Source organism: Lampetra planeri, unplaced genomic scaffold (genome assembly GCF_965212315.1).
Source record: "Lampetra planeri unplaced genomic scaffold, kcLamPlan1.2.h2 scaffold_191, whole genome shotgun sequence".
Classification (NCBI taxonomy): domain Eukaryota; kingdom Metazoa; phylum Chordata; class Hyperoartia; order Petromyzontiformes; family Petromyzontidae; genus Lampetra; species Lampetra planeri.
The window spans coordinates 85,653-109,316 of NW_027614659.1; the positions used below are offsets into that span (position 1 = coordinate 85,653).

General features: G+C 49.1%; 1 protein-coding gene across 3 annotated transcripts in view; it reads right to left on the bottom strand.

Moving 5' to 3' along the window:
* LOC144740114 (rho GTPase-activating protein 45-like) overlaps positions 1-19,796 on the bottom strand; it is a 104,452-nt gene extending 84,656 nt beyond the window's left edge. For all 3 annotated transcript variants that reach the window (XM_078622993.1, XM_078622994.1, XM_078622992.1), the window contains exon 1: positions 19,499-19,796. In XM_078622993.1, the coding sequence (XP_078479119.1) occupies positions 19,499-19,588 (90 nt within the window). In that variant the 5' untranslated portion in view covers positions 19,589-19,796. The remainder of the gene's footprint in view (positions 1-19,498) is intronic.
* Positions 19,797-23,664: the final 3,868 nt, after the last annotated feature.

A 23,664-nucleotide genomic window follows, 5' to 3' on the forward strand; every position in this document is an offset into this window, starting at 1 on the left:
TTGTTATAACAACACTCCTACAACATCAGAGTGCAGCGCCACATTAAATACGCACTACAATGACAATAGTTTAAAGCGATTTGAAGCATGTTTTTTTTCTAAATGGAAATATGGTTGGGGGGGGCAGAGCTTTGTGACGTCATATTTGAGGGGGGGGGGTGTGACTTTTTGTGACGTCGTGTGACGAGGGGGGGGGGGTCAAAACTCGCCCAAAATCGCGTGACGTCATTTATGGACGGCCCCTAACGAGGAATAATAAATCACTCGATGATTTCCCAAGCGCGTACAGTGGATTCCAGGCCAAATTGCATCAACATGCCACTCTGTTACAGGCTACACAGACGCATACAAAGATCCCCCGTGTAGCCTATAACCCGCTTTTGGGGCAAGTGCTGTTAGCGAGAAACTATGAAGGCCAACCAGCGTAGTACAAGCCAAAGACAAAGATCCCCATTTATAGCTTTAAAATACTGTTGGGGCAAGTGCTGTTTGCGAGTAACAGCACCTATGAAGGCCGGCACGGTATACGAGGAGGTGGGTGGCCAGCACCACGCCCGACCGCCTTTGTCTCCCCAATGGCAACGTTTACTACACACCGCACCGGGTACTCATGAGGCCGAGTCGACCTAGGAGGCCCAGCGCCGGTTCACATAATCATCTCCTGGTGTTGGCCGTGAGCGGGAATTGAACTCGGGAAATCCACAATGGTGAAATGTTAACTACCTCGCCTGGTATACAGGAGGTCGTGGGTTCGACCCCACCCTGACACCTGCTGTATATTTGGAGTTTGCGTGTGGCTAGGAGATGTTAACTACCTCGCCTGCTATACAGGAGGTCGTGGGTTCGATCCCGACCCTGACACCTGCTGTATATTTGGAGTTTGCGTGTGGTGACATGTTAACCACCTCGCCTGGTCTACAGGAGGTCGTGGGTTCGATCCCGACCCTGACGCCTGCTGTATATTTGGAGTTTGCATGTGGCTAGGAGATGTTAACCACCTCGCCTGCTATACAGGAGGTCGTGGGTTCGATCCCGACCCTGACACCTGCTGTATATTTGGAGTTTGCGTGTGGTGACATGTTAACCACCTCGCCTGGTCTACAGGAGGTCGTGGGTTCGATCCCGACCCTGACGCCTGCTGTATATTTGGAGTTTGCGTGTGGTGACATGTTAACCACCTCGCCTGGTATACAGGAGGTCGTGGGTTCGACCTGACCCTGACGCCTGCTGCATATTTGGAGTTTGCATGTTCACCTCGTGGCCGCATGGATTTTTCTCCGGATCCTCTGGTTTTTCCTTCCACGTTTAGAGTACAGGTACTCGACTTACGATGGAGATGCGTTACGACGACCCCATCGTAAGTCAAAAATATCGTAAGTCGAAAATGGCCCAGCCTACCCAGGAGTCTTGAAGAATGGTGACATTTAGCAAAACAGAGCAATTTACAGTACCGTACTGTATAAACTACATAATGTATGTATTAATTACAATACTGTATTGCACAGTAAAATGCAAAGTAAAACAAGGTAAATTCTTAGCCTACCTATATGAACTACAATTGAATAGAAAGTTTTTTCAGGAAACAATCCTATCTGCTATAAAAAAAAAACTTTTAACATGCATTGAACGTATCGTATCGTGGTAACCCTAAAATGAAATCGCTAAAGCTACGTATCACACATGCATTGAACGTATCGTTTCGCTGCTGCGTTTGCCTGCCGCGCGAAATTTAAAATATTTTTCAATTTTGTCGTATCGCCATCGTAAGTTCGAATTATCGCAAGTCGGACCATCGTAACTCGGGGACTATCTGTATTTGGCTGCTGATATACATACTCTTAGACTTTTTCGGTAAAGTCACGTAGGTAAAAAATAAAAATAAAATTAATAGAAATTAAATTACTTCTATTAATACCGTTAGGTTTTTTCGGTAAAGTCACGTAGGTAAAAAATGAAATGAATAGAAATTAAATTACTTCTATTAATACCGTTAGGTTTTTTCGGTAAAGTCACGTAGGTAAAAAATAAAATGAATAGAAATTAAATTACTTCTATTAATACCGTTAGGTTTTTTCGGTAAAGTCACGTAGGTAAAAAATAAAATGAATAGAAATTAAATTACTTCTATTAATACCGTTAGGTTTTTTCGGTAAAGTCACGTAAGTAAAAAATAAAATGAATAGAAATTAAATTACTTCTATTAATACCGTTAGGTTTTTTCGGTAAAGTCACGTAGGTAAAAAATGAAATGAATAGAAATTAAATTACTTCTATTAATACCGTTAGGTTTTTTCGGTAAAGTCACGTAGGTAAAAAATAAAATGAATAGAAATTAAATTACTTCTATTAATACCGTTAGGTTTTTTCGGTAAAGTCACGTAGGTAAAAAATAAAATGAATAGAAATTAAATTACTTCTATTAATACCGTTAGGTTTTTTCGGTAAAGTCACGTAGGTAAAAAATAAAATGAATAGAAATTAAATTACTTCTATTAATACCGTTAGGTTTTTTCGGTAAAGTCACGTAGATAAAAAATGAAATGAATAGAAATTAAATTACTTCTATTAATACCGTTAGGTTTTTTCGGTAAAGTCACGTAGGTAAAAAATAAAATGAATAGAAATTAAATTACTTCTATTAATACCGTTAGGTTTTTTCGGTAAAGTCACGTAGGTAAAAAATAAAATGAATAGAAATTAAATTACTTCTATTAATACCGTTAGGTTTTTTCGGTAAAGTCACGTAGATAAAAAATGAAATGAATAGAAATTAAATTTCTTCTATTAATACCGTTAGGTTTTTTCGGTAAAGTCACGTAGGTAAAAAATAAAATGAATAGAAATTAAATTACTTCTATTAATACCGTAAAGTAAAAATGATGCAGTTATTTTAGCTGTGACGGTCCCACCTGATGACGGAGACTTGTGTTGCCTCCGAAACGTCGTGATTTATTATTTTATTTTATTTCCATTATTACTGTCATTAGCTTTTAATTTTATTTTTTATCTACGTGACTTTACCGAAAAAGCCTAACAGTATGAATCCTTGCAGTCACGAAAGCTTCAAATCCGCTGTTATACATTTCCCACACTACGATGGTAAGCCACTTCATTGAGCCATCATTCGTGATAGCCAGGTGTGCTTCTCTAAAAACGCGACACAGCGATCGAAACGTCGTGATATTGTTATTATTTTGATTCTTTTATTCTATCTACGTGGCTTTACCGAAAGACCCAAAGAATATGAATAACAGTGACGTGAACATTTCTCTTTTCTACATTCGTGGGGCTAAACAAAAAATGCTAAAGAATCCGTTAAAATAAAATAAACAGTTAGGAGCTCAGCGCGCTAACCTCCAATTCTCACTCACTGCACAAGACGGGGTAGAGGGTGGGGTGGGGAGAAATTTTTCTTGACAAATTCTATACAGAGCCGGGTCGAAACCACGGGTCTTCTAGCTGCGATGCGTGAGCGTCACCAGCACCGTGCCATCGCTGGGGACAGGGGGTCGCGGTTAACCCGGAGTGAACCGGACACGGCCCAAGGCTCTTGCCCCAATTGATTTTCTGCGTGGGACGGGGAGTGGAGTCCCCGTGCTTGAATCTCTCACCCCGTGGTGTCGGGCGTGGGGGGGGGAGAAATCGATAGCAGGGCCAGGGTTAAAAAATTAACCCGTAAAAACAAAGTTTTTCACTATAAATCCTTTATATGCGTGGCATCGGTTTCATTTTATTATTCATTTCGGTTTTTCTTGAGTAAGCAAGCAAGCAAGTGAAGTTAATATAAAGGATTTAAAAATGAAAGATCACCTCTTGACATGCCCCGTATATTCCCGAGGGCACTAGCGTTGACCCGTTTTACCACTTTCAAGAACCTGGCGGCTTCAATTTAACTGCTCGAAAAATAGTCTCCATTGTACAGCGTGGGGGCAGGGATTTCATGCCATGTGGTTAGTCAACATTTGCGTCATCATGAAACGGGCGGCTAGAGTCCTCTCGTCCTCTGGCTTGAGATGGCTGCCACCTATGGGTCAGATGATTGTCTGCCACCATTAAGCAATTTGTAAATAAATATTTTTTTAAAAATTCCCTAAACAGTGTAAAATTGTGGAAATTTTTTTTCACGAAAATTAATTGTCACGCACAACGAGTCTGTGTGCAAAATGTCAGCTCGATTGGATCACGGGAAGTGGGTTAAAAAACGACCGAAAGATTTGCACGGTCGTAAGCGCGCAAGCAAGCACGCAAGTGAACTTAATATAAATGATTTTAAAAAGAATAAAAACCTGTGGATATAAAAACTCTCAAGTTGGACACATGGCAGTGGTAGTCGGACAGTTGATCATCAATTATCCGGCGGCTTCGGGAAAGGGGGAAGTGAGCGTTGGATTTTCAAAAGCGCCGGATAATCACCACCAGGTCATTATTTTACAGAGCTTATTTTTGCACATTCTTCCATGACGTGATGCTTTTAAGTGTTGTGTTATATGTTTTTTTTGTGTTTTAAATTTGGTTACGATGTGAGAGTGGCATGAATAGACAAAAAATACTATGAAAAGTTACTGCACTGTATTTAGCGACTCCAGTCTCGAAGACTTTGTATCGTGGGGGCGATCTAACGTATCGCTAACTGCGCTCTTGTGCCAACCACTTGTGTTTTGACGATCGCCTGACCGATGCAGCCTCGCCCTTCTGCGTGACTTTGCCGAAAGAGCCAAGAGGATGATGCCTTGTACAAAGGTGTCAGTTTTTGTACCAGTTGAAAGGGTAAAAACCTATTACTATATTTTGCCACTGATAAAGGAGGTCTCATAGTGGGTTAGATCGCGTTAATATAAATGCGTTGTCGTTAAACCCGCCACCACCACCATCACGCAACACAAAAACGTGACCAATCGTTTAAGAGTTCAGCACACACCGGTTGTGTGTTTGAGAGTAAACCCCAACGCAACATCTACAATTCGAGTAGCATAATTACAACAATCATCCTCATCATGGCAATGGTGGATTTAACCGCGCTCACTTGATACAGCTATCGTGCTGTGACGGTTCCACCTGAAGACGGAAGCTTGTGTTGCCTCCGAAACCTCGTGATTTTTATTTTATTTGTATTTTTTTATTTTACTTTTATTAATTTACATTTTTTACCTACGTGACATTACCGAAAAAACCTAAGAATATGAACGCGTAGCGGTCCCCAACCTGATAATAGTTTTTTTACCCTTCTATCTGACAACAAAACTGACACCTTTTTTTACAAGGAGTCATGTTTGCATAGACCACAATACCTGCAGTCATAATGCAAACAAAAAACATAACTCTGATAATGTATGCACTGTCCTTGAAGTTGATTGGTCCACACCCGAGACAGCTTTCCTTAGAGCCTAGCCTCACATGGGTTGGACCAGATGACGCCAATAATCGCACAACTCAAAGACAATGCACCATCAGAGTATGAGAGCTCGGGGTAAGCATTTCCACCATTGGAACCTCATTTGTTGGCACCAGGGACCGGTTTTGTGGAAGACGGACCGGGGGGGGGGGCGGCGTTCATCATTGGCTCTTTCCCCCTTTTCAAAGAAGCTCTCCAGCGACGTTTGTTTTTTACTCATTTTGGCTACTAGGGGTTAGCAACTCGTGGGCTTACCAGAACCGTGACAAGTGCGCGGTGCGGGAAAGAGTCGCGGATGGAAGTGGTAAATAAAATAATTGGCGGGCCACGCACGGACTCACCGCTCACCTCCTGCCGCTGTGTGCACAGTCACTTTAACACATAGTCACTTTAAGATGTTTTCTTGTTCATGTTTTTGTTTTTTTGTTTGTTGCTGTTGCACCCGATTCAAGAGCCGAATGGCTCACAGGGCTACACCTAATAAATGAAACTTGAAACTTCAAAAACTGTGCGGCCCGGTTCCTAACAGGCCACGGACCGGTACCGGTCCACGGCCCAGGAGTTGGAGACCCCCTGGTTTAACGGACACATTTACATTTACGTGATCGAACCCAAAAAAAACCACGTGTCATGGATAAATTGTCCACACGTTTCAACTCTACCGGTGCTTTTCTCGTAAACCAGTAAATAAAAAAACGGTTAACACGCAGACAGGTCTAACGGAGCAACCGGGAGACTTGCACAACACAGACTCTGTCTTCTCGACGGACCTGCTCTCCACCTGAGGACGGCTGCTTGCGTTGTGGCCGAAACGTCGTGAGAATTATTTTATTATGTTTTATTATTTTATTATTTACATTCTACGTAACTTTACCGAAAGAAAGAACCAAGAAGATTACACAACGCACGTTTAGCTAACTTCTTGTTCCTCTTCTTTCGTACGGCTGCCCCATGTAGATGCAGAGCAACAACTACAATTTCACATTCAGGTGGTCAAGCCCACATAACCACGTCAGCAGGAGGAAGTGGAGTCGTAGTGTATCACCATCGCCGTGATTTCTCCTTGCTCGTATTTATGAAATGGAGCATTGGCGTCGTTACACATTGTACCACGGTCTGTTCTGGATGATGCCAGTCGCACCGCTACTACTGGCGAGTTTTACATTTGTGCATCATCAGGCATCCGCAGCTATTGCCGCCGCTCCCGAAAAGGGCAGCTGCCACTGGGGGTGCCCCTAGGCTAGACCACACGACAGCAGCAATGTCGCCTCCCCCCCGCCCACCCGCTAGAGAAACCACCGCAGGCTGTGTCTGCGAAAAGTGGCACCTTCCTTTGCAATTTGTTGCGAATACCACCTGTACACGAGTATCATTATTAATATTATTCTAGATAAATAAGACTTCTCGTGTTGCGTTGAGGCTGGTGGCGATTCCTTCAAGCACCGCCGTTGCAGCCGCCGCTGCCACCAACACCACAGCCGCAACCCCCACCACAGCCGCAACTACCACCACCACAGCCACAACTACCACAACCGCAACCACAACTAGCACCACCACAACTACCACCACCACAGCCACAACCACCACCACCACCACAACTACCACCACCACAGCCGCAACCACCACCACCACCACCACAACTACCACCACCACAGCCGCAACTACCACCACCACAGCTGCTGCCGCAACTACCACCACCACAGCCGCAACTACCACCACCACAGCCGCAACTACCACCACCACAGCCACAGCTAGCACCACAACTACCACCACCACAGCTGCCGCAACTACCACCACCACAGCCGCCGCCGCCACCACCACCACCACAGCCGCAACCATCACCACCACAACTACCACCACCACAGCCGCAACTACCACCACCACAGCCGCCGCCGCAACTACCACCACCACAGTCGCAACCACCACCACCACAGCCGCAACCACCACCACAGCTGCAACCACCACCACCACGACTAGCACCACCACAGCCGCAACTACCACCACCACAGCCGTCGCCGCAACTACCACCACCACAGCCACAACCACCGCAACTACCACCACCACCGTAACTACCACCACCACAGCCGCAACCACCACCACAGCCGCAACTACCACCACCACAGCCGTCGCCGCAACTACCACCACCACAGCCACAACCACCGCAACTACCACCACCACCGTAACTACCACCACCACAGCCGCAACCATCGCCACCACAACTACCACCACCACAACTACCACCACCACAGCCGCTGCCGCAACAGCCACCACAGCTGCCACCACTACCACCACCACCGCCACCAGTCGCCACAACCGCGATAGCCGCCAGCGCCACAGCCATCTCCGCCCCAGCTGCCACCAACACCACCACCGCTACCCACACCACCACTGCCACCAACACCACCACCGCCACCAACACCGCCACCAACACCGCCACCAACACCGCCACCAACACCACCACCAACGCCACCACCGCCACCACCGCCACCAACACCACCACCGCCACCAACACCAAAAACCGGCTACAGACCCTCTACCCTGGACTCGAATCTTCAACAAATTCTAAACCCAACATTCCTGGATGGCTTATGTCACCGCCACGAATGCCAAAAATGCTGTAAAACCTCGGGGTTGAAAATATGAATAACAGTGACTTAAAGCTTTCGTGACTGCAGGAATTCATATTCATTGGGTCTTTCGGTAAAGCCACGTAGATAGAAAAAAATAATCAAAATAATAACAATAACCCGACGTTTCGATCACAACACAAGCGATCGAAACGTCATATCTCGATGGCCAAGCCAGGCAAGGTTTGAGCCTGGTTAGCACTTGGGATGGGTGACCAACCAAGAAAGGCGGTACGCACGCCGAGACCTGTGAAACGGACTGGTGGGTGTGGGTGGGTCGATAGAACAGCAGCAGATTGTTGAATCCATCCGTGCGAAGCTGTTCAAACTCCCACCGGGCAAGCGGAGTGATTCGTTGCCACGCGTCCCGATGTGTCGGCAGCAACAGCAGCTCCCCATTCAGCGTCTCATCAGCAGAGTCAGACTCAGCTTAAAACAATACTGGTGAATTGCCAACTTCATTAGACCTCCTTTGTCAGTACCAAAATATAATAATAGGGCTTGTCCCCTTTTTTCTGGCAACAAAGCTGAAACCTTTTTACAAGGATTCATGTCTGAGACGAGGCTCAAAAGAAAGCTGTCTCTAGTGTGGACCAATCAGTTTCAAGGACGATGCATATATTACGAGTGTTTTTTGTTTGCATTTTTACTGCAAGTATTGTGGTCAATGCAGACATAAATCCTTGCAAAAAGGTGTCAGTTTTGTTGCCAGAAAAAAGGGGAAAACACCGATTATTATATGAACTGCCGGCTATTTATAAGGACTGGTTTCGATATTGAGGGGATGTATGTTGAACTTATTTCGCACCGCACGTAGCCAACTGTGCTAATCGGAGGTGAGGGGGGGGGGATGGACAACAAACTAACACACACAAAGCAGTGTCTCATCAGCAGAAGCAGTTAGAATCGGCTCGAACCAATGCTTGTGAATCACAAGATGTCCAAATGCAGGAGTTGGGTTAGTTATGGGGTCCTAGTTCGATGCTAAACCATGTAACACACAAACTAATCATTAGCGTCGTCCATCCGTTGAGAGGACAATCACCCCCAACTTCCCATATCCTCCGTCCTTCCGCATATCTTGTAGCTCTCATCGTGTACAGCAGGGGTGGGGAACTTTTTTTCTGCCAAGGGACCATTTGGATATTTATAACATCATTCGCGGGCCATACAAAATTATCAACTTAAAAATTAGCCTGCTATATTTGGTCAAACGTTTAATTAACTCGCGCCTAATGCGATGGCTGGAACTGCTTCTCTTTGGCGAGGCGTGTGATCTTCTTGGATCTTTCGGTAAAGTCACGTAGAATGGAAATAATAAAATAATAAAAACAAAACATAATAAAATAATTCTCACGACGTTTCGGCCACAACGCAAGCAGCCGTCCTCAGGTGAAGAACAGGTTTGTCGAGAAGACAGAGTCTGACTATTTTTCACCTGAGGACGGCTGCTTGCGTTGTGGCCGAAACGTCGTGAGAATTATTTTATTATGTTTTATTTGTATTATTTTATTATTTCCATTCTACGTGACTTTACCGAAAGAACCAAGAAGATGAATCCCTGCAGTCACGAAAGCTTTAAATAGAGGCGTGTGATGTTAGCTGGTATTGATGATGTCGCTGCTACTCGCAACTGCTTTTCCAGGTTTGCTCCTAGATTTATTGAATTTCGAGTCCCGCCTGCGGTTGCCTTGGCAGGGCCAGACCCAAATGATTTCGTGGGCCTTATACGGCCCGCGGGCCGGACGTTGCCCAGCCCCGGTGTAGACACTCACATGAGCAGCAGGCTGTGTGCGGGTGGGCGAGCGGTGGCCGCAGCTGCTAGCGCGGTGCCACGAACCCGGCGACCCGAGTTCGATTCCCGCTCACGGGCCAACAAAACCGGTGACAATTATCACAATCGATCCTGGGCCTAGACACTAGGCGGACTTAACCTCAAATGAGTATGTGGTGCGGTGTGGAGTAAACATCGTCACTGGGGAGACAAAGGGGACTGCCGGGCGTGGTGCTGGCCACTCACCACCCCCTCGTGTGCCACAGTGGCGGCCTTCATAGTTGCTGCTACTCGCTAATGGCACCTGCCATTACCGTCTGAAGGCTACACGGGGAACCTTTGTGTGTGTGTTTGTGCGAAGGGAACGGTGGCGCAGCGGTTAACGCGCCGTGCGACAAACTCGGCGACCCGAGTTCGATTCCCGCTCACGGGCCAACACGAGTGACGATTATCCGAATCGGTCATGGATCTCCCCTAGGTGGGCTCAACCTTGATACAGCATATTCTTAGTTTTTTCGGTAAAGTCACGTAGGTAAAACATCAAAATTAATAAAAAATAAAATAATATAAAAATCACGATGTTTTACCTACGTGACTTTACCGAAAAAACCTAAGAATATGAATCCTTGCAGTCACGAAAGCTTCAAATCTTGATACAGCACTTGCCCCAAGAGTCTGTTACAGGCAACGACGAAGACTTCAACCGGTCATGGGCCTCCTCCTCCCTACCAACTCCCATACTCAGTCTTAAATGAGTACCTAGCACGGTGTGTACCGAAAACATCAGCACTGGAGAAACAAAGACGGTCGAGCAGATACACTCCCCACCACCTCCCACTAAAATAATGCATAGATGTCACTTACTAACAGCCAACTCCGATTCGCACGCTTGGCTACGTACGGTGCGAAAGAACTTCAGCACGCATACATACAGCACTTGACCCACACACAGCCTGTTCTAGGCTGTGTGGGGGGGGCGGATCTTTGTCCGCGTGCGTGCAAAACCAAAAACATGAGCTCACGACTCTCGGTAGATGATAAAATAAGGAACAAAAACCGTGCTCGCGAGAGGATTCCAACCATCGCACACGTGCTTGCCGCTGTCGCCTCGAAAGTACAAGGGTGATCTCTTTATAGATACACCCCCCCCCCCTCCTTAACAAAAATAACATACCTGTTATCTCATACGGTTTACCCCGTATTCTTGTACAGGGAAATTGAGTTATCAGGTCCACGTTTCAATACGGGCAAAAAACATTGTTTTGTCTTGTTTGTTTGTGTCTCCCTTGTGATGGTGACTTTGTAGGATACACGTTGAGGTGTATAAGGGGCACGGGGGTGACCAATAAGGTCCGAGTTGGACTGCAATAAGGGGTTGACAGGTATGAAATAATGGATAAATCTACAGCAGAGGTCGCAACCGGGTACCCGATACCCGTACCCTACCCGATACCCGGCTACCCGTACCCGGCCGGGTACGGGTACCCGTTTGCGACCCTGGTGTGGCCGGGTACGGGTACGGGTAGGCCGTGAGTCACTGGTGAGTAACCGTTTGTCACTCATTTCCCAACGTCTTGTCTCTTCTCACAATTCAAGTTCCTAGAATCAACCCACCCACGCCTGCAACATGGCTTCATCCCAGAGGTCGCAATCGGGTACCCGTACCCATACCCTCAGTGGGGTACGGGTAGCCGGGTATTGGGTAGGGTACGGGTACCCGTTTGCGACACTGGTGCGGCCGGGTACGGAATCAAAACCCGTTTGCGACCTCCGATCTACAGCGAAAGTAACCGTGGCCATTTCACAACCTCTACGACCGCTGCCAATCAAAACGTTTAAATTCTGAGGAACTAACCACAACTGTGCCACCATGCAGAAGGGGCCACTTGCCCGAAATGTCGCCTTATCGTAAAATATATTTATTTTACTTTTAAAAGGCCGCGTGCGAACGCGTGGAGTTTTATTCCCTCCAACATACGGGGGGGGGAGGGGGGGAGAGCCATTTTTTCCGCGGTATCCAATCAGCTGTTCGGTATCCAAGCGGCCGTTCGGTATGCAATCAGCTGTTCGGCAGAGAGCAAAATCTATGAATGGACCGGCCTGTTATTCGATTCGAGATCCGTAATGCGACGGAGGCGACGTCATGAGGAGCAACGACACGTGGCCCAATTCAATTGCAATTGTTGAATTTACGTACAGAACGCTTGGACATAAGCTTACAAAACGGCGACGAGAAATGGAATGATTTCTATGGGCTTGGCGCGCTACAAGGATTGAGGAGGACACGGAGAAAAATCCACGTGACCACGAAGAGAGAGAAAGAGACACGCAAACTCCAAATATACAGCAGGCGGCGTCAGGGTCGGGATTGAACCCACGACCTCCTGTATACCAGGCGAGGTAGTTAACATCTCCTAGCCACATGCAAACTCCAAACATACAGCAGGCGTTTTCAGGGTAGAGACCGAACTCACGACCTCCGGTATACCAGACGAGGTAGTTAACATCTCCTAGCCACATGCAAATTTCAACCATACAGCAGGCATTTTCAGGGTCGAGACCGAACCCACGACCTTCTGTATACAAGGCGAGGTAGTTAACATCTCCTAGCCACATGCAAACTCCAAACATACAGCAGGCGTTTTCAGGGTAGAGACCGAACTCACGACCTCCGGTATACCAGGCGAGGTAGTTAACATCTCCTAGCCACATGCAAACTCCAAACATACAATAGGCATCAGGGTGGAACCCACGACCTTCTGTATACAAGGCGAGGGAGTTAACATCTCCTAGCCACCGTGGCGCCCAATGGTGTCAATGATCAACCTCCCCACCAGCACAACAACTTTACACGAATGTTACACTCTTCGGATCAAGTCTTACGAGGGTTACCCTGCATTTCCCCCGTTACAGACACACGGACTGAGCTAATGAATACGCTCTTTCATCCGAAGTAAAAATGTAAAAAAAAAGGGTTTAAAGTCACGGACGAGCTCCCCCTTCTCACGAGTTGGGCGTGACAAAACCGCGTAATGTATTATTTTTTTGCGTAACCTCGCGGCTGTTAATGTTTGACGTGCGAGTTAGCAACATGGCCAGGATGTACGCGTGTAACATTTTACATGCGCAGAACGTGTGCGTGTCAATCCTACTGCCGGACGGGTGTTTTTTTCTGGAAGACTTTGCTGTTTTTGCCTGGATTTTTCTGTTGCGTGTAGTCACTTTGAGATGTTTCTTGTTCATGTTTTTGTTTGTTGCGGTTGCACCCGAGTCAAGAGCCACATGGCTCACAGGGTTATATACCTAAATAAATGAAACTTAAAAAAAAAACTGTTCCTGCCGTTTGACGGTCAAGATGGCAATGTTCAGGTCTTATACTCTAAGTTTTTTCGGTAAAGTCACGTAGGTAAAAAATGAAATTAAAATTAATTTAAAAAAAAATTTATTTCATTTTTTACCTACGTGACTTTACCGAAAAAACTAAGCGTATGAATCCTTGCAGTCACGAAAGCTTCAAGTCTAGAATGTCCAGGTCTGCTGCTGGCCACAACGCGAGGGCCTCATCAGAGAGAGAGAGAACCAGTGTCGTTTTTCCACTTAGGATGACGAATCCAAAGAGACCCATACTCATAGAGACCCACAGAGACCCATACTCAGAGACCCATAGAGCGTTGTCGTGGAGAGTAAGTCACTCTATGGGTCTATGTACATCTCTATCTCCATGGGTCTCTATGCATCTCGATGAGTTTACTATGTTGTCCATAGCTTGGGGTGCCGTGGTGGCGAAATGTTAACTTCCTCACCTGGTATGAAGGAGGTCGTGGGTTCGATGCCGATCCTGATGCCCGATGTATATTTTAAGTTTGCATTTCTCTCTCCCGGTAAGTGGCATGGGTTTTTGTCCAGATCCTCTGGTTTTTCCCTCCACAAGTAGACTATCCATGCATTCAGAGTATTTGGCTGCTATAAATTTCCATATAAGCCACCTCGTTGAGCTGCTATCATTTGTGGCCAAGTCACTTCTGAAAAAATTAACCCGTAAAAACAAAGTTTTTCACTATAAATCCTTTATATGCGTGGCGGCTAGAGTCCTCTCGTCCTCTGGCTTGAGATGGCTGCCACCTATGGGTCAGATGATTGCTTGCCACCATTAAGCAATTGGTAATTACATATAATTTTTTTTTCCTAAAAAGTGTAAAATTTAGGAAATGTTTTTTCACGAAAATTAATTGTCACGCACAACGAGTCTGTGTGCAAAATGTCAGCTCGATTGGATCACGGGAAGTGGGTAAAAAAACGACCGAAAGATTTGCACGGTCGTAAGCGCGCAAGCAAGCAAGTGAACTTAATATAAAGGATTTAAAAATAGCTATATAACTCGGTGGGCCTTACCTGATTAAATAAAATATATATATAATTTAGTTACACACAGGCACACAGAGAGTCAACGCATTAATGCTGTGGGTCAATGGGTCTGGTTTTCTGCGGGCCTGAATCCCCACCAGCAAAATTAACTTTCCGCTCCGCTCAAGTTCCACTAATATCGAATCAACTCTACGAGACTTTACCCAGAACCCCCGACACATTGAGCTGTACCATTGGCCGATGAAGCGGTGTTCTCTGGTCTAACATTGGTGGTGAGATAAGGCCATCAACAAGGCCAATCAGTTTCAAAGACAAGGCATACAACATTATCATCGGAGCCATGTTTGTTTGCAATGTTTTGCCACAAGTCCTGTGTGTGGTTAATGCAGTACCTGATTCCTTGCAAAAGGTATCTTATTTGGTATTCGAACATCTTAACACCACCTGTTTTATTGACATCCAGGGTAAACGCCTATTCATATTTTTCATACACAGAGAGCTAACGCGATTAACGCTTTGAGTCAATGGGTCTAGTTCTCCACCAGCAAATCCACATTCCACTCAAGTTCCGCTCATATCGGATCAACTCTACGAGAGCCCTACCCTGACCCCCACCCCCCCACGTTACACACAGACACGCACAGAGCGAATGCGATCTCAAGACGCGGCAAGGCAGCTGGTTCACCACAGTGGGCAATTCGCCGCACCAGCGCCCCACCGAGACATACTTCAACGAAACTATAAAACTTTCTTTGATTTTACCAGGTAAGGACGCGCTGAGATATGTAGTAGCTCTTTTTCAGAAGGGCACCTGGCAATCAGAAATGATGGCTCAACGAAGTGGCTCATCATCATCGTCGTCGCGTGGAAATTTACAGCGGTAGGGCAAATTCTCGAAAGGCGTGATGTTGATTCCAAAATGTGGCGAGGTGGTTAAGATCTCGCCACATGCCAACTCTAAATATACAACAGGTGTCAGGGTCGGGATCGAACCCACGACCTCCTGTATACCAGGCGAGGTGGTTCACATCTCGCCACACGCAAACTCCAAACACACAGCAAGCGTCAGGGTCGGGATTGAACCCACGACCTCCTGTATACCAGGCAAGGTAGTTAACATCTCACCACATGCCAACTCTAAATATACAGCAGGCGTTAGGGTCAGGATCGAACCCACGTCCTCCGGCATAGCAGGCGAGGTAGTTAACATCTCGCCACATGCCAACCTCCAAATATACAGCAGCAGGCGTCAGGGTCGAGATTGAACCCACGACCTCCTGTATACTAGGCGAGGTAGTTAACATCTCGCCACATGCCAACTCCAAATATACAGCAGGCGTCAGGGTCGAGATTGAACCCACGACCTCCTGTATACCAGTAGAGGTAGTTAACATCTCGTCACATGCAAACTCCAAATATACAGCAGGTGTCAGGTTCAGGATCTAATCCCTGATCTCCTGTATACCAGGCGAGGTAGTTAACATCTCGCCACACGCAAACTCCAAACACACAGCAGGCGTCGGGGTCGGGATCGAACCCACGACCTCCTGTACACCAGGCGAGGTAGTTAACATCTCGCCACACGCAAACTCCAAACACACAGCAGGCGTCGGGGTCGGGATCGAACCCACGACCTCCTGTATACCAGGCGAGGTAGTTAACATCTCGTCACATGCAAACTCCAAACACACAGCAGGCGTCGGGGTCGGGGTCGAACCCACGACCTCCTGTACACCAGGCGAGGTAGTTAACATCTCGCCACACGCAAACTCCAAACACACAGCAGGCGTCGGGGTCGGGATCGAACCCACGACCTCCTGTACACCAGGCGAGGTAGTTAACATCTCGTCACATGCAAACTCCAAACACACAGCAGGCGTCGGGGTCGGGGTCGAACCCACGACCTCCTGTACACCAGGCGAGGTAGTTAACATCTCGCCACACGCAAACTCCAAACACACAGCAGGCGTCGGGGTCGGGATCGAACCCACGACCTCCTGTACACCAGGCGAGGTCGTTAACATCTCCAGCAACCGTACTGGCTGATCCAGCGTAGAAGACTAACTGAACGAACACTTGAATGGCTGAGCCTTTGATTTTAATTGCTTTTACATTCGCAACTCCGTCCATCGATTCACTGCTGAATGGATTGAGTGGGGGGGGGGGCTGTGGGGGGGCTGTGGGGGGGGGGCTGTGGGGGGGGGCCGTGGGGGGGGGCCGTGGGGGGGGGGCTGTGGGGGGGGGGCTGTGGGGGGGGGCTGTGGGGGGGGGCTGTGGGGGGGGGGCTGTGGGGGGGGGGGCTGTGGGGGGGGGGCTGTGGGGGGGGGCCGTGGGGGGGGGGCTGTGGGGGGGTGGGGGGCTGTGGGGAGTGGTAGCGTAGTGGTTAGCGCTACGCTGCGCTACAAACCTGGCGACCCGGGTTCGATTCCCGCTCACGGCCAACACCGGTGACGACCATCTGAACCGGTGGTCCTGGGCATCTCCTAGGTCGACTCAGCCTCAAATCATACTGGACATCGAGTGAAAAAGGTCCGTTCGTTAAAAAGCTTAACGCGAGGCGGTTAGACAAGCTCGGGGGTTGACGAACGGGGAGAGAGAAATCCAGCGGCCTGGTCAACGGCAGGAGGATCGATAGAACAAAGCTGTCAACCCGTTATCAGTGCCCCAAATTATTAGGGCCCGATTCAGACCTCATTGGTCACCACCGTGCCCCTATTAAAATATCAACGTTCATCTTACAAAGAAGTCACCATCGCAAGGGAGAAACACAAACAAATAGACGATTGTAATCTTTTTGGGCCCGTGTTGAAACGGCTGTACTCCCGTACGGACCTGAAAACTTCAATTTCCCTGTACAAGAATACGGGGTAAAGCCGTATTGGTTGACAGGTATTCACTACCCAGTGTCTCACCACCCAGTGTCTCACCACCAGTGTCTCATTACCCAGTGTCTCACCACCAGTGTCTCACTACCCAGTGTCTCACCACCCAGTGTCTCACCACCAGTGTCTCATTACCCAGTGTCTCACCACCAGTGTCTCACTACCCAGTGTCTCACCACCCAGTGTCTCACTACCCAGTGTCTCACCACCAGTGTCTCGCTACCCAGTGTCTCACAACCCAGTGTCTCACCACCAGTGTCTCACCACCCAGTGTCTCTGTACCAGTGTTTCACTACCCAGTGTCTCACCACCCAGTGTCTTACAACCGAGTGTCTCACAACCCAGTGTCTCACTACCCAGTGTATCACAACCCAGTGTCTCACTACCCAGTGTCTCACTACCCGGTGTCTCACCACCCAGTGTCTCGCTACCAGTGTCTCGCTACCCAGTGTCTCACTACCAGTGTCTCACCACCCAGTGTCTCACTACCCAGTGTCTCACTACTCAGTGTCTCACTACCCAGCGTCTCACTACCCAGTGTCTCACTACCCAGTGTCTCACTACTCAGTGTCTCACTACCCAGCGTCTCACTACCCAGTGTCTCACTACCAGTGTCTCACCACCAGTGTTTCACTACCCAGTGTCTCACTACCCAGTGTCTCACCACCAGTGTCTCACTACCCAGTGTATCACTACCCAGTGTCTCACTACCCAGTGTCTCGCCACCCAGTGTATCACAACCCAGTGTCTCACTACCCAGTGTCTCACCACCAGTGTCTCACTACCCAGTGTCTCACTACCCAGTGTCTCACTACCCAGTGTCTGGCCAACTGACATCCGCAATTTTTTGTGGGTTGACGAAAAAAAAAAGTCGCCTGCAACTCACCGAGACGGCGATCGAAACAGCGGCTGAGGTGACATCCGCAATTTTTTGTGGGTTGACGAAAAAAAAAAGTCGCCTGCAACTCACCGAGACGGCGATCGAAACAGCGGCTGAGGTGACATCCGCAATTTTTTGTGGGTTGACGAAAAAAAAAAGTCGCCTGCAACTCACCGAGACGGCGATTGAAACAGCGGCTGAGGTGACACCCGCAACTTTTTTGCGGTTCAACTAAAAAAAGTCGCCTGCAACTCACCGAGACGGCGATTGAAACAGCGGCTGAGGTGACATCCGCAATTTTTTGTGGGTTGACGAAAAAAAAAAGTCGCCTGCAACTCACCGAGACGGCGATCGAAACAGCGGCTGAGGTGACATCCGCAATTTTTTGTGGGTTGACGAAAAAAAAAAGTCGCCTGCAACTCACCGAGACGGCGATTGAAACAGCGGCTGAGGTGACACCCGCAACTTTTTTGCGGTTCAACTAAAAAAAGTCGCCTGCAACTCACCGAGACGGCGATTGAAACAGCGGCTGAGGTGACATCCGCAATTTTTTGTGGGTTGACGAAAAAAAAAAGTCGCCTGCAACTCACCGAGACGGCGATCGAAACAGCGGCTGAGGTGACATCCGCAATTTTTTGTGGGTTGACGAAAAAAAAAAGTCGCCTGCAACTCACCGAGACGGCGATTGAAACAGCGGCTGAGGTGACACCCGCAACTTTTTTGCGGTTCAACTAAAAAAAGTCGCCTGCAACTCACCGAGACGGCGATTGAAACAGCGGCTGAGGTGACATCCGCAATTTTTTGTGGGTTGACGAAAAAAAAAAGTCGCCTGCAACTCACCGAGACGGCGATCGAAACAGCGGCTGAGGTGACATCCGCAATTTTTTGTGGGTTGACGAAAAAAAAAAGTCGCCTGCAACTCACCGAGACGGCGATCGAAACAGCGGCTGAGGTGACATCCGCAATTTTTTGTGGGTTGACGAAAAAAAGTCGCCTGCAACTCACCGAGACGGCGATTGAAACAGCGGCTGAGGTGACACCCGCAACTTTTTTGCGGTTCAACTAAAAAAAGTCGCCTGCAACTCACCGAGACGGCGATTGAAACAGCGGCTGAGGTGACACCCGCAACTTTTTTGCGGTTTCAACTAAAAAAAGTCGCCTGCAACTCACCGAGACGGCGATTGAAACAGCGGCTGAGGTGACATCCGCAACTTTTTTGCGGTCAACTAAAAAAAGTCGCTTTCAACTCACCGAGGCGGCGATTTAAACAGCGGCTGAGGTGACATCCGCAAATTTTTTGCGGTCAACTAAAAAAAGTCGCCTGCAACTCACCGAGACGGCGATCGAGACTGCGGCTGAGGCGACACCGGCAACTTTTTTGCGGTCAACTAAAAAAAGTCGCCTGCAACTCACCGAGACGGCGATCGAAACAGCGGCTGAGGTGACACCCGCAACTTTTTTGCGGTCAACTAAAAAAAGTCGCCTGCAACTCACCGAGACGGCGATTTAGACCGAGGCTGAGGCGACACGCGCAACTTTTTTGTGGGTTGACGAGAAAAAAAGTCGCCTGCAACTCACCGAGACGGCGATCGAGACAGCGGCCGAGGCGGCATCGTCGGTGCTCGCCCCCTTCTTGCGCCGCGAAAACAGCTTCCCCACTCCGGCCATGCGATCGCCTACGCGTCCGACTCGCCCAGGCGACGGGAGGCGAATGCATCGGTTTGGTTCTTTTTAATTACGACGAAGGACAACATCGCCTCAGATATCGCCTCAGATATCGTCTCAGATATCGCCTCAGATATCGCCTCAGATATCGCCTCAGATATCGCCTCAGATATCGTCCCGCGCCCGCGAACTCAGAGAGCGGCCACCTCGCGCGAGTCGCGCCGCCCGCTATTTAAAGGGCGCGAACCTCCCCTCGCCGCTTCCCATTGGTCCGAAGCTCGGCGTCGTGACGTCATCACGCACGCACACGCACGCGCGCGCGTGTGGCGACGTACGTGTTTTGACCACGGGAGGGGGGGGTGACGTCATCACGCACGTACGGAGACGTACGCGTTTTGACAACGGGAGGGGGTGACGTCATCACGCACGTAGGGAGACGTACGCGTTTTGACGACGGGGGGAGGGGTGACGTCATCACGCACGTACGGAGACGTGCGCGTTTTGACGACGGGAGGGGGGGTGACGTCATCACGCACGTACGGAGACGAACGCGTTTTGACAACGGGAGGGGGGTGACGTCATCACGCACGTAGGGAGACGTACGCGTTTTGGCGACGGGAGGAGGGGTGACGTCATCACGCACGTACGGAGACGTACGCGTTTTGACCACGGAAGGAGGGGTGACGTCATCACGCACGTACGGAGACGTACGCGTTTTGACAACGGGAGGGGGGAGACGTCATCACGCACGTACGGAGACGTGCGCGTTTTGACCACGCGAGGGTGTGACGTCATCACGCACGTGCGGAGACGTACGTGTTTTGAGGACGGGAGGGGGAATGACGTCATCACGCACGTGCGGAGACGCTCGAGGCCCGTTAGCGGGATGACGTATCCGCTCAAGAATTGACTTTCTCCGGGGGGCGCGCTGTCTACAGTTATGACATCATTGCCCAATGTCAGCACATGTGTGATGACGTCACGAGGCAAGCCCAAGTCCGAGGGTCGTTTGGGGGATGACGTCATCACTCGAGAAAGGACTTTCGCTGGGGCAGTCATGGCAGACGACGTCATGGTGCATGTGCTAACAGCGGGGATGACGTCATCGCACACGCCAGGGCGCGGAGCCGTGAAACGACGTCACCAACTAGGCCAAGTCCAAGTGCCGTTGCGAGTGACGTCATCACGCACGGTCGCCGCTGTATTTCGTGACGTCATAGTGCGCCGCCACTCATTTTGTTGGCGACGCACGTCACGCACGGCCAAGTTCGAGAGCCTGTTGCGGGGTGACGTCATCACGCACAGCGCCACGTGCGGGCAATGACTGCGGCGGGTGAAGTGACGTCACCCCCTCCCTTCTCAAGGGGCACGGGAATGACGTAGTGACGTCATCCCCTCTCGAGGGCACGGGAATGACGTAGTGACGTCATCCCCTCACGAGGGCACGGGAATGACGTGGTGACGTCATCCCTCCCTCTCGAGGGGCACGGGAATGACGTGGTGACGTCATCCCCCCCTCTCGAGGGGCACGGGTGCCTGGTGACGTCATCGGTAGGCAGCTAGTGATTACGTCACCAGTAGACACTCGGCCGCTGAACAATGTGGGTCCTCCCCTTGACAGCTCAGAATCTGAATGTCTGCCTACACTGGAGAAATCCGATGAGCTGTAAAGCGCTTTATCACAGAGATCATGGGTGGGGGGAGGAGGTGGGGTGTGGGGGGGGTACTAACCATAGGGGCCGTCGATAAATGACGTCACGCGATTTTGGACGATTTTTGACCCCCCCCCCCACTCGTCACACGGCGTCACAAAAAGTCAGACCCCCCCTCGAATATGACGTCACAAAGCTCTGCCCCCCCCCCCCCAAAAATATGCTTCAAATCGCTTTAAACTATTGTCATTGTAGTGCGTATTTAATGTGGCGCTGCACTCTGATGTTTTAGGAGAAAACATTTATACTGGTAGGAACCTCCTGGTTACACCAGCCCACAGGGGATTATTGTGTCCGTCCGTCGTGCAGGGAGGGGCTGGGTGGGGAGGGTGGGGAGGGGAGGGGAGGGGCTGGGTGGGAAGGGAGGGGAGGGGCTGGGTGGGGAGGGTAGGGGGGTGAGAGGGGTGGGGCTGGGTGGGGAGGGGCTGGTCACCTCGTGGTGCCCTTATAAAACTCAACGTGTCACCTACTCACGCCGGCTTGTGCCCGCCCCCACAGTCGGGCATATTTGCGGAATACACCACGCCGCCGTTGACCCTGCAGGCCATTGACCGAGCAACCCAACGTTCCTACCAGCTCCCTCCGCAGGAATGTGTTTTAAAAGTATATTTAATTAAGTAGAACGTGTTGTCTATATTTATTTAAAGTTGCGCATTTCTCAACCCCCCCCCCCCTCGTCACACATCGTCACAAATGTCTGACCCCCCCCCAACCCCCTAGGTGCGTGACGTCATTTATGGACGGCCCCATACTTCACCACGCTGGGCACAATATTCCAGTGGGTTTCCGTGCACTGCCCTCTGCCGGCCAACACGCGTCAATGTGCAGCAAATACAATTTGAGGTCCATCATGAGACCTCCTTTGCCAGTATAAAATTATGATAATAGGGGCCGTCCATAAATGATGTCACGCACCTGGGAGGGGGGGGGGTCAGACATTTGTGACAATGTGTGACGAGGGGGGGGGGTTTGAGAAATGTGACGTCACGTAAAAATGCGCAACTTTAAATAAATATAGAATTGTTATAACAACACTAAATGTTATAACAACACTCCTACAACACCAGAGTGCAGCGCCACATTAAATACGCACAATGACAATAGTTTAAAGCGATTTGAAGCATGTTTTATTTTCAAAATGGAAATATGGTTTTGGGGGGGGGGGCAGAGCTTTGTGCCGTCATATTTGAGGGGGGGTCTGACTTTTTGTGACGCCGTGTGACGAGGGGAGGGGGTCAAAAATCGTCCAAAATCGCGTGACGTCATTTATGGACGGCCCCTTGCTGCTATAGTGTGTCTATGTTGTGTGTCTCTGTGTTGTCTCTCTCTGCTTGTGTCTCTCTCTGTGTGTCTCTGTGTTGTGTGTCTCTCTCTCTGCTTGTGTGTCTCTCTGTGTGTTATCTCTGTGTGTCTGTGTTGTGTTTGTCTCTCTCTCTGTGTCTCTGTGTTGTCTCTCTCTGCTTGTGTGTCTGTCTGTGTGTCTATGTTGTGTGTCTCTCTCTCTCTGTGTCTCTGTGTTGTCTCTCTCTGCTTGTGTGTCTGTCTGTGTGTCTGTATTGTGTCTCTCTCTCTCTCTGTGTCTCTGTGTTGTCCCTGCGTGTGTCTCTCTCTGTGTCTCTCTGTGTGTCTCTGCGTTGTGTCTCTCTGTGTGTCTCTGTGTGTCTCTCTGCTTGTATCTCTCTCTGTGTCTCTGTGTTGTCTCTCTCTGCTTGTGTGTCTGTCTGTGTGTCTGTGTTGTGTCTCTCTCTCTCTCTGTGTCTCTGCACTGTGTCTCTCTCTCTCTGTCTGTTGTCTCTCTCTCAGCTTGTGTCTCTCTGTGTGTCTCTGTTTGTGTGTGTCTCTCTCTGTGTCTCTGCGTTGTCTCTCTCTCTCTCTCTGTGTGTCTCTGTGTTGTCTCTGCGTGTGTCTCTCTGTGTGTCTCTGCGTTGTGTGTGTCTCTCTCTCTGTGTCTCTGTGTTGTCTCTGCGTGTGTCTCTCTCTGTGTCTCTGTGTATCTCTCTACTTGTGTCTCTCTCTGTGTGTCTCTGTGTTGTCTCTCTCTGCTTGTGTGTCTGTCTGTGTGTCTCTGTGTGTCTCTGTGTGTGTCTCTCTCTGTGTTGTCTCTCTCTGCTTGTGTGTCTGTCTGTGTGTCTCTGTGTTGTGTGTGTCTCTCTCTGTGTGTGTCTCTCTCTCTGCGTGTGTCTCTCTCTCTGTGTCTCTGTGTATCTCTCTACTTGTGTCTCTCTCTGTGTGTCTCTGTGTTGTCTCTCTCTGCTTATGTGTCTGTCTGTGTGTATCTGTGTGTCTCTGTGTGTGTCTCTCTCTGTGTTGTCTCTCTCTGCTTGTGTGTCTGTCTGTGTGTCTCTGTGTTGTGTGTGTCTCTCTCTG